The 11450-nt window shown below is 40.0% G+C and overlaps 1 protein-coding gene across 1 annotated transcript in view; it reads left to right on the top strand.

Moving 5' to 3' along the window:
* The window catches only part of armh3 (armadillo like helical domain containing 3), a 27830-nt gene that overhangs the window by 8738 nt on the left and 7642 nt on the right, over positions 1-11450 (top strand). Inside the window, exons 9-24 of the mRNA XM_015038655.1 lie at positions 139-195; positions 307-350; positions 812-872; positions 964-1010; positions 1487-1562; positions 1748-1841; positions 3033-3134; positions 4503-4561; positions 4657-4722; positions 4888-4957; positions 5323-5383; positions 5478-5566; positions 6697-6779; positions 7559-7685; positions 7886-7961; positions 10016-10094. Of these exons, the coding sequence (XP_014894141.1) occupies positions 139-195; positions 307-350; positions 812-872; positions 964-1010; positions 1487-1562; positions 1748-1841; positions 3033-3134; positions 4503-4561; positions 4657-4722; positions 4888-4957; positions 5323-5383; positions 5478-5566; positions 6697-6779; positions 7559-7685; positions 7886-7961; positions 10016-10094 (1191 nt within the window). The remainder of the gene's footprint in view (positions 1-138; positions 196-306; positions 351-811; positions 873-963; positions 1011-1486; positions 1563-1747; positions 1842-3032; positions 3135-4502; positions 4562-4656; positions 4723-4887; positions 4958-5322; positions 5384-5477; positions 5567-6696; positions 6780-7558; positions 7686-7885; positions 7962-10015; positions 10095-11450) is intronic.

Here is an 11450-nt window from a genome sequence, read left to right as displayed (position 1 = left end):
AAGTCTTGGTCTTGTCTTGGTCTCGGGTTAGGTGGTCTTGAACACAACACTGTCTTCAGGTCTGCTGTTTTCGATACTCCAAGTGTAACATCGGCCTAAATGATCTGTGTTGTTCTCTGATTGCTTTTCTTTCTTCAGTCTGTGAATCCGTACATCGTGAAACTCTCCATTGTGGACGACGAGCCGACGCTCGATGTAAGTATGCTGCTGCTCGCTGTCTCCTCATTAAAGATCGATGGTGAGAAGCAGGCGACCTTTTCATCTGGTAGATTAACGACTGAACGACTCATTTCATGTCATTCCCAGGGCATGGGCGTGGTCCTTCATCAAGCTCTGACAGAATATAACAGGTGAGATCTTTACATTTCTTCACATGACTCAAACTGGTTTGTAATAGCTGTGTGTGTGTGTGGGTGTGTGTGTGTGTGTGTGTGTGTGCGTGATGAGGCTGCCGGTGTCATCAATGTTTCTATTTCTGCTCTGACGAAGGACAAAAACAACACAAGTTATTTATATCTGGCAGTTTGCTCTGGTGGTCTGTGATGTTTTTCCAGATGAGGGGAATTAAGATGCTGTTTGTGAAGAAGGTTTGGTCCGTCTGCATTCAAAGACAGACGCATCAGAGTGATGGATGGCGGCTTCACGGAGCCGCTTGTTCGGCAGCCCATAGATAAAATGTTGGAGTATTTTCTGTGTCTGATTGTAAACATCGATCTCTGTTTGTGCTGTTATGTGGCTCTCTCCTCTTTGTTTATAGATGTGTAATTTCCCATTTTCTACTGGTTGTTTTTGTTTTTTCTTTACATTTTAGACAGTACAAAGATAAAGAGGAAGAGAACCAGGGCGGGTTCTTCTCAACCCTCACTAGTATGGTAGGTTCCACTTTCATCTCATAGTTTTAAAATAAGCCGGGTTTTTTTTTAAATGCCTAGTTTGCTTATGCCGTTGTCTTTTTCTCCACAGGTGGGCAGCATGTTTATAGCAGATGTTGATGAGAAACTCTCTGTGCAGTAAGTTCAGTGTTTACTATGAGGCACCATGTTTACTATTGCTCTCATTGTCAATCTTATTGCTGCTTAAAATACCCATAGAAATAAACAAATATGCAATTACGAAATACGTGGATTTTTATTGATTTTTGTCTTTTTTTTTTCTTAAAGAAATTACAAATGACAGAAAATATCTTTACAAAAAACGGTTTTATTTCGTTCATTCCTTCTGTGAGTTAACCCTAACTCAAAGTCAAAATAAATAAAAGTTGTAAAAAACACTCGTCAAACAAGATGGCAGTTCTTGGGTGGTTCAGTCTGACCTACGGAGTTCACTAATGGGAAAAAATATCCAGATAATTAAATGTGATTAATCGATAAAATTGATTTAACCTGCAGGGAGTCTTAACTTCTGTTTTAGCCAAAATTATCTGGAAAAAAAGCCTCTTTTTCTCCATAATTAATTGTGTTCATTTTGAAACATTTCCAACTTTCAGGACAAACGAGGCAATTCTGCTGGCACTTTACGAGGCGGTCCACTTGAACAGGAACTTCATCACAGTGCTGGCACAGGTAAAATAACACATTAATTCTTACTACTTTATCGAGTGGAAGGAGGACATGAGTAGCAAATGATTTTAAGGGTTTTCGGCTCCCTATTGGTCACAGCAATTCTCTTTCTCCAGTGTTTCTAATCTGGCTTTAACCATTCCCGCCTTTCACATTAGGGAGTCGTTGTGTTTCTGGTCTCTCAACAGAGCCATCCTGAGATCGACATCCCAGTCACACCCAGCACTCCCACTCCAACCACACCAACAACACCACTCGGCACGACGCCGCCCTCCCTAGATGGTAAGAGACTCACTTTTACGTACAAGGTGACACGAGCTGTGACATTGTTTCTGTTTGGAGAGCTGGAACCACTGCATTCAGAAAGTGTTTATCCTGGATAAAATTGTGAAAAGTTTCCCAAAATGTTCTTAAAAAGTTTTGCTTCCTACTTAAAACTGCAGCAGCATGCGCATGAGAGTGATTGACAGCGCTAAGAAGACCCGCCTCCTGACTCTGATTGGTTGCTGCTGACATTGTGTTGTGTTTCTGGAGATGGCAGCAGGAGCACAGGGAGGACACAGAGGAGCTAATATTTTAATACATTATTTGTCTCCTTTTATACTGTTGTTAAATATGTAAAAAAAAAAAAAAAAACATTTTTATATTACCTACTGAAGCTTTAAGCTTGTTTTCTTTAAAAGGAATGATGAAATCTGTGTAGATGATAAAGTTAACTTTAAGTGCAGAAGCGCCTGTCTGTTCACTTCCATTCAACATTTTTATTACGTCTTAAAGAGTTGATGAGTAGACTCAGACATGAAGTACACCCAAAGCCTCTCACACCATCAAAATAAAATACCTACATACTGTACAGGTAGAAATTTATCATGTAACAAAAATTGTGAAGTAAAAACCACATAATTACATTGTGTAATAAATTTCCCCCCCTCCAAAAAAAGTAATACACGGCTGTCACTCCAGGTTTTGTGGAAGCCGTTTCTTGCAGCTAGCATGTTCAAAAGCAGGTCGTTTCCGACACACACGCCCTCTTACTGTTAAAAGCTGCTCCTCTCTCTGCCCGCCTCTCCCTCCATTACTGCTTTTCCCTGTATGAAATATTTACATTCAAGCCTCAAACACAGATATGCGCGCCACACTCAGACCGTCTTCATGCCGTTTCATGGAAGCTTCCAGTCAAACCAGACTCGACCCGGCACACGCGCGTTTTGTAATCACGTGTCCTGAAAAAGCTTCTTTGTTCTACTTCTGGACTACTACTTCTTCTACTTGCACTTCTGGACCTGCAGTGGGCTAAGAACGAGTGTTTGGTTGGGAACAGTAGATCCCTGTCTGGACCCAGTGGGGTAATAAAGCTGCATTAACTCGATAAACAAGTTTAGTTCTTTTCTCAGAAAAACCTCCCTTCTGTTGGCTGCACATGTTTCCTTTTTGGCATATTTATGTTAAACTTTGAAGTTTAATTTTCTGCAGTGATGAATAACCCGGAGCTGCCCTTGGATCCCAACCTGCAGACCAGCAACCTTCTCATTACCTTCCTCAAGTATGCCTCTATCGTAACGCAGGATACTAAAGGTAAACAGAGAACCTTCCGTCAAGTCGTTCTTCGTTCTCCCGCCCGTTTATCTACGCTGTCTCTTTCTTTTAAATAGTCATGCTGTGTTTAATTGTTCTGGACAGGAGAGGCAGATAATAAGCCTTTTCAGAGTGATTCACTTCCAGCTCTGGTTCCGAGCCAGAACCCATCTCAGATCCAGTCCTTTTATAGACTAGAAAAAGAAATAGACTTCATCGTCCCACAGTGGGACGAAATTCAGCTGTAACAGCAGGAACAGGATATGTGGGTTCACACAAAAGATCAAAAGGTGTGACGTTTAAGTCTCTTTTTGTCAAAGGCAACCAGTGCATTGACACGTCTGATTGGTCGAGAACCAAGAGTGGCTTACGTCAGGTGCAGAAGGCCCGATTACTGAGGACGAGCCGGTCAGTTTAAACAATAATCGTGTTCGTATTTAAAACGGAGCGAGCCCTGCAGAGTCTGGCCTGCAAGAGAGGAAGGAGGAACTTCAGCCTGAGCTCAGAGATGTCATGTATTTAAGAAATAAATAAATTATTGTATGCAAATTTAGATGAGTCATTACTGTTGACAGTTTTGTACAAAAATGCAAGAGTGTTATTACAAGATGAAAGTCACATTTCACGTTTCCCTTATGTTTAACTTCTGTAAGCAATGTTATAGTTATTAGCAGCAGTAATAGAAACATTTGGACTAATAATGTACGTAATAATATTGCAGTAGTAGTAGTGCATGTACATCAGAATATTCTGAATAACTTCAATATATTCTGGCACTTATTTCAAAAGATGAAGCTTATATACTGTATAGCTTCATAACAAATAGAGTGAAATATTTCTGAGGATGCCTTACAGATAATGAATACCCCACATTCAGACTTTGAGATATTAGAATATTACATAAAATCAGGGGAAAAAATAATAGATATTTTAAACTGAAATGTCAAACTTGCCGAAAAGTATATTTTCATTTCAGTTTGGTCAAAGCTCTGGTTGCACCACTTAATGTGGCGCAGCGTGCGACAAAATGAAGTAGAGATAAAATTCCTTCTGTCAGTCTGCAAGCAGCTGACATGAAGCAGACAAACTGCAAACATCTGGACAAAAATGAACAAACCAGGCAGCTTTAACTTCCTTTTGAATGTGGTGAAGACAAAATCATCCTCAAACGCACAGTATCGTAATAAAGAAAAAAAAAAAAAAGAAACAGCAGATATATTTAAAATCGTGTGGCAAAAATATCCCTGAGAATGCTCAAACCGATCAGTCTACGGTTCTGATAGACAGAAAGGCTTAAGGCAGAAGTGTCTGAATCAAAGTCGTCTCAGAATCGTTTTTATCGCTCAGAGCCGTTTGTGTGTTTTACAGACGAGCATCGACTCAACAGCGCCAGACTGTGCCTGATCATCCTCACGTGCATCGCCGAGGTGGGAGCCTCCCCCCTGCTGTGAGCTGTACATCTCTGTCCGTGTCCTCCAAACAAACGTCCGAACGCTTCTGTGTTTGTCTGGTTTCACCACAGGACCAGTACGCCGACGCCTTTCTCCACGACGACAACATAAACTTCAGAGTCAGCCTCCACAGGATGGTAAGTCTGCGGCGCTTCACGCCGCTTCTGCTCGCTTCAGTCGTTTTTGTGCGACGTTAAGATTCAAAATCAACTTTGATCGGTGCCGTAGTGTGGGTTTTACGTTAGAGCGTGTGAATCTGCGCACGTAAAGCATTTAAAGTGATTTTATTTTATGGTTTCCAGCCGATGAGACACCGGAAGAAAGCGGCGGGTAAAAACATCCCTTCACGTCCGCTGGTTTGTGCTGTTCTAGGTAAACATTGTTCAGCCGTAATCTCCTATCTAATTTGAAAATAATGTTTTAATAATTTAAAACTGTAATATATGTATTGCTACAGATTCAAGAAAATACTTTTTTTTCCCAACTCAATGATTTTTGATGCCTTGCTTTTGTTTTACACCACACATTGTATAGCGCAGTCATTATAGTTAAGCTTTGTTTCTCGTTATCCGTCTACCTTTTTCATACAGGTCTACAATTTCCTTTAAAAGAACAGTTTTCATTTTACTCTCTTTACTAAACTGAACTCAAACTTGTTGCTTTTTGAGGTTAAACTAAGTTATTTCTTTCTAATAGTCCTGATTTCTTTTTTTCCCCCCTGCTCTCCTTGCATGTAGATCTGATGGTGGAGTTTGTCATCACTCATATGATGAAGGATTTCCCCATGGATCTGTACTTGTAAGCACACATTCAAAAACGAGGATACCGTTGTGATTCGTCTATTATTATGTTTTCTCCACAACAAGTTTTAAGGCACGATTTTCCTTTGAAGGCGCTGCGTTCAAATCATTCACAAACTGCTATGTTACCAGAAGAAATGCAGAATCAGACTACACTACACCTGGAGAGAGCTGTGGTCAGGTAAAGTTACCTCACTTACTTTTAGCTGTGTGTGTGTGTGTGTTTTGTTGAAATAAAGCTGCGTCTGCTGGTACTTTCAGCAGAGGGAACTTTGTGCCACCGTGACTTTTCTTCCGTCAGAAGCAGCTTCCACACCGAACAGTGTTGTTGTCAGGGTTGTTGCTTAGCACAGTGTTGAGGTGCATTAACTGACCAGAAGAAGAAAAAAAAAAGATTTGTGAGGTTTTGATAGGCTGGTCAACGAGACTGATCAGGCTCTAAACCGGCCGATCATATTATATCATATTGCATTTTTGAACGGAATAATTGTTACAAACAAGTGTTGCAAAAAAAATTTAAATTGTACATCTACAATTTTTAGTTTAAAGCGACTTAAAGAGGTATTGTCATTTTCCATTCAAGTTGATTTTTACACGTACACACACAGTGTACTGAACCACAATATTATAACAGTATCGAGACTTTAGTGACCGGACCACATGGATGTATTTACTGTGCTGCCTCTGAACTTCGAGTAATTCTGTTTTGGCAGAATAAGCCCATTTTCTCCTTCACTCGATGCGATTGTTCTTTTGAAGATGCATTGCGTCGTTGAGGTTGGATAATGACTCTCTGAAGAGAGATCCATCCATCCTGGAGGCCTTACTTTTAGCTGGGTCAACACACAGCAGGGTAACATTTCAGCTTTGTAACGGCTTCATCGCGCCTCATTGGAATACAGATTTCTCTAATCGGACCAATAATCACATTAATTCCCCGAGTAACACGGGCTCGCCCCCTCTCGCTGGCGATAACGGCTTAACAGAAAATAAACCCGGAGACGAAAAACAGCCGAATTAAAAACGCCGGATGCTTTTTATCTTCCTTCGGTGTGCTGTTGTGTCAGCGTACGTCGCCGTTTGTTCTGAGCGGGCGCTCGTTTTAGGTGCCGTGATGGGTTTTGTTTTCCTCGGTAAAAGCTTGCAGACATCCTTGATTTGGTGTTGGAAGGACCCTCCGCCCCCACCTCCTGAGTTTCATTATCCTCCTTAATGAAGAGGCCCACTGAGAGGCTGCTGCTATCTGCCTCTGCTGGGAGACAATTCTCCTCATTATGTCTTTAATGCTAGCATGTCTTTCTGTCCATGCAGCTCTCATCAACCTGCTGAAGTTCCTGCTGTCAAATGAAACAACACTACTGGCCAAGCACAACATCTTTCACCTGGCCTTGCTGGTGAGAAATGCTGACACACACACGCAGAGTGGAGATGGGAGATTTCTGGACCAGCCAGTGCTTGTTGCGTTAATGTTGAAGTTTGCTGTTTGCAGGTTGGAGCACCTCTATCTAGAAAAGTTGGCTGCACTAACCCCAAAGCGCTAATAATAATCATTAGTTGTGCTAATGTAGTCATTGGTTACGCTGCACCAACACGGTCTTTTGCAGCATCTGATGCTAAAAACTTCAATTCAAACCATATAAATATTATAAGTTCAATTTTGACATAATTTACACATTTCATAATTCCCTTAAATGTTGTGTTTATGTCAATATCTTGTTCTCTTTTGTCTGTGTTTTATTTTATTCCTGCGTGTTTCTTTTTTGAAATAAAGTTACTGGGGGCAAAAAAGAGGAAGAACTTGACTAAAGGAAACAGAACTGCTATGTAAACAGTCTTTAAACACTTCAAAATAAGAGCATGAACATAAGCGTCCAACTACTTGATGAATTCTTAAGTCGATAACCAAAAACTTCAACACAGATGTCAAACTGTTAGCGCTTTAGAGTTTGTCCAGAAAGATGAATCCAGGAGAAGCTAAATGTGCTAAACGTTAGCAAAATCTCTACACAAATAATTTGCTTTGCTGCTGGTGCGTTAGCGGCAGAGTGCCCACCACTGTTATGGTGACGTCTGAAGAACAAGATGGTTCTTCAGTATTAGTTTAGTTTTTCTTACAAATCCTAATTTCGTGTGTTTCATATGTGATTTCCCTGAATCTTGTCTCCTTTTCTAGGTGGTGAACTTGTTCAACATGTTTATTACCTACGGAGACACATTCCTGCCCACATCCAACAGCTACGACGAACTGTATTACGAAATTGTCCGAATGCACCAGGTCTTTGACAACCTCTACTGCATGGGTACGCTTGGAAACCTTTTCATAAACCATGGAGCGGAGCGGAGTCACATGACCTCTCTAGCTACCCAGCTCCAGATTAGCCCTAGAAACGGGCTTCAGTGTCTCTTTCTAAAAATCTGAGAAATGAATTATGGGTTAATTTACAGAAAAAGGGAGTGAACTATCAGACCATGTTTTTTTTTTTTCCCCTCTTCCCTCCAGTTTTGAGAGTATCCACCAACACAGGACAGTGGAAGGAGGCAGCCAGCAAAGTCACGCACGCCCTCGTCAACATTCGGTAAGGACGCTCGCCTTGTGAATGAACACTGTGGATCACCCTGAACACAACGGGACAGCATCGAGCGTCAGGGACGCCGTTCTTCAGCAGGGACAGGGAAGCTGGTTAGGGTTGAAGGAACGACCGATGAAGTTTGGTATTTTGCAGCCCTGGAACCAAACCTGCAACAGATTTTGGTTTATGATCCAAGGCCGACCCGAACCTCACCCAAAATTCGGACTACATCTTTAGTGTATTTTTTTGATGTCATATTTTAGATAGTCCAGAACTAAACCCAATTTATAATCTGTGAGGAAAACAGAAGCTCCCTGAAGCTCTCCAGCCAAGTCGACCCAACTTGAGCCGTTTTGTGAAGATGAGCTGAAGAGGAGACAAACCCTCAAACATTTGCAGCTGTGACTGCATCTGCATCTCTTTCCCCTTCCTCCTCCAACATTGCACTAGTTTGAGATCGTTTATTGTTTTAAATCTACATAAAGTACCTGTAAGCTTGAGCTCGTGACGTTACAGAATGGTAAGAAGTTGACTTGGGATGAATACTTTTGCTTTTTCAGAGAACGACGAGTTGATTTAAATGCTTCGACCCAGAACCCGAAAAGACAATTTGACAAAATAAAAGAATGGAAGCAGAGGAGGTTATAAAGAGTTCAGTTAGATGACGAAATGAACTCAAATGAAGGAACAGATTCAATTTTGCCCCCATCAGTTCTCTCCATCTGTCGTCTCTTTGTGCCCACAGACGAATTACGGTGACAGAAAAATCTCTCCAGTTCTGTCAGACTGATATATTTGAAATATTACGCACTCCAGACTAACACAGGATAAGCCATTTAATCTCCCAGCTATGCTTATTGAGTCAACTTGTATTTGAGCTACTAAGCAGTTTATTCTTCAGACTGAGAGCAAATGCTGGAGAGCAATGTCTCTGAATTTACATTTGTGTTGGCTCAGAGAGACAGTAAGGAATGCTGGGAGTGAGTTATGACTGACTGACTGCTGCTGCTGGTTTTTAACGCTCCACTGGCTCAGTTTGCATCTGAACTGGTTTAATAGGCTTTAGGTGCAAAGGTCAGTTTGGAAAATGGGAAATCTTAACACAAATATGCTCAGTAGGAACAAAAACAAGTAGAAATCTTTAAGGGGGCAAAAACTCACAGCGTTGTAAATGTTCTCAAATTAAGATCGGTTTTTGTTTTCAAAATATTTTTGTGTTAATTTATGCTACCGTGACAGAAAATGTAAGTATTTTTAGGCTTTTTACACGTCTTTACAAAGGCTGCCAGTGATTATGAAGCAATCCAACTTCCTAATGTGTGTATATTCGACCTTGAGAAGTCCTCTAGCGTCCTCACTGCATGTCGTCTTTTCTCTCTGACGGACACATTTGCTGTTTAGAGCAGATTCTCTGATGAATTGGGTTCTTTGTAGTGTAGTTTATCCTCTTATGTTAACACGTTGGGAGGTTGCTTTCGGCAATCCTCTTCAGGTGAAGCAATAAAGTCGTACCTTCTTTAGTCTGGCATGATGGATTCCAGTCAGATTTACGTTTGCGTTAATCTGAAGCAGGTGTGTTTTTTTTTTTGTTTTTTTTGTTGTTGTTTTTTTTTGCTTCTCGTTCACCTCCCGTTTGTCCCCCAGATTTTAGAGCCAGATTTACTCGGTTCTAAAATCGGTTTCCATGCCAACAGGATATTGGGGTTCCTGCCGATACGATTTTCCATTAATTAATCCAGATCAGTGACTCTTTATGTTAACATTCCTCATGCTCAAGGAAAACTGAAGCTTCCAGTTTTACATTTGTAAATAAATGTTATTGAAATATTCTTCTGATATATTTGGAAATGTCATGCCAAATTATTACATTGTTTACTTTAAGTATTCTAGATGTATTGTGTAGTTTTTTTTTTTAAGGAAAGTTGGTATTAGCAGGTCAGACCTCAGATAAAACATCGACAAAATTGGCAGCGACTTCCCATAGAGGAGACGTTTAACATATTCTGTCTGCAGCTTTTCAGCAAACCTCTTTTTGTTTTTTTTTGTTTTTAATCTTTCAGTGCCATCATCAACCACTTCAATCCCAAGATTGAGTCGTACGCCGCAGTGAACCACATCTCCCAGCTGTCAGAGGAACAGGTAAAAAAAAACTAACAAAAAAAACCCGCTTCAGTTCTTTTAACTCTGAACACGAGTTCGCTCGGCAACATCCTGGGATTATTTGGGTTTCGACGTGTCTGAAATCTGACCAAGTGATCCCCAATCTATGAGATTGAATAAACTAAAACCACAGGAAGCATTGATAATAGTATGTAATGGAGATTATCTGCATTTTATTGAGAAATAAAGGCGATAGATTCAGAATTAGCGACAGTTTTGTGCCAGAAATTCACGATTCAAACTGTTTATGATGATGACGAGACGTCTATCCACACTTCTTGTAAATAGTTACATTTCACATCGTCCCTCTGGCTTTGAGATTCACTAAAAGTGGGGAAAAAAAAAAGTAATTAAAAAGACGCAGCTGGACAACTTCTCAACCATTAATGTGTTTCTTAATTACTGTTTGAAGAGCATAAGAAGGCGGCGCGCTTTATTTGGGCCCGACTGCAGACATTTATCATTTTTGTGAAACTGTGAGGATGGAAAGCGCCGCCTGGAGACTTCCTCCCTTTTTATTCCCACCTGATAGGAGAGTAATGGATTTGGTCATTATGTGCTCTAATTACCTCTGTGCTTTTATCTGCTGGATTTATTCACAACAACGGGGAGAACAGCAGAACTTGTCCTGCAAACGTTTGTGTTTCTCCACATCACGTTCATCCCCGCTAATATGTAACTTATCAAACCGTAGGCAGCTGTTTTTTTTTTTTTTACATTAGTTCATTTTTGAGGTGTTGCAAAAATCATTTATGAATTGCATTGCATTTTTTTTATTTTTTATTATTTTCATGAAAAGACTTTTAAAAAAGTTCATCACAGCTAAAGCCCCTCCTGTCTCAGTTAAGGTCAGAGTTCATGATCCAACCGTAACCAATAGACTGATCAAGAACACTAAATATTACCAAGTATTTTTGGTCTAGTTTCTAGTGAAAATATCTTAGCACACATGACGTAAGATAAAAGTAACTTACAAGAAACTTTTCAGCAAAATATAAAAGCTTTGTTTACGTCAATAATTCCTTAATATTGATTTTTTTTTATCAATATTTTCTGAATTATTTCAGATATAACAAGCATTTTTCCATGTTGTAAGTGAAATAATCTGTCAGTGGAACTGCAACTTTTTCACCAATTTTAAAGAATTGCCTAATTAAAACAAGCTCCTGTGTCTTGCTTGTAATGCATTTTTTTTCTTATTTCAAGTATACTAAGACATTTGTACTACTAATACTATATCAAAAGTACTCAATGGTGAGATTTTTTTTTTTTTTTTTTTTTTTTTTTTTTTTCCTGGGGTGCAAAACAAAAGTTACCTTTTTGGGGGGGCCTGTT

The sequence above is a fragment of the Poecilia latipinna genome, unplaced genomic scaffold (assembly GCF_001443285.1).
Source record: "Poecilia latipinna isolate Pla-1442-1.1 unplaced genomic scaffold, P_latipinna-1.0 Scaffold449, whole genome shotgun sequence".
NCBI classification, from domain to species: Eukaryota; Metazoa; Chordata; class Actinopteri; order Cyprinodontiformes; family Poeciliidae; genus Poecilia; species Poecilia latipinna.
This window is presented reverse-complemented; position numbering and strand designations above follow the sequence as displayed.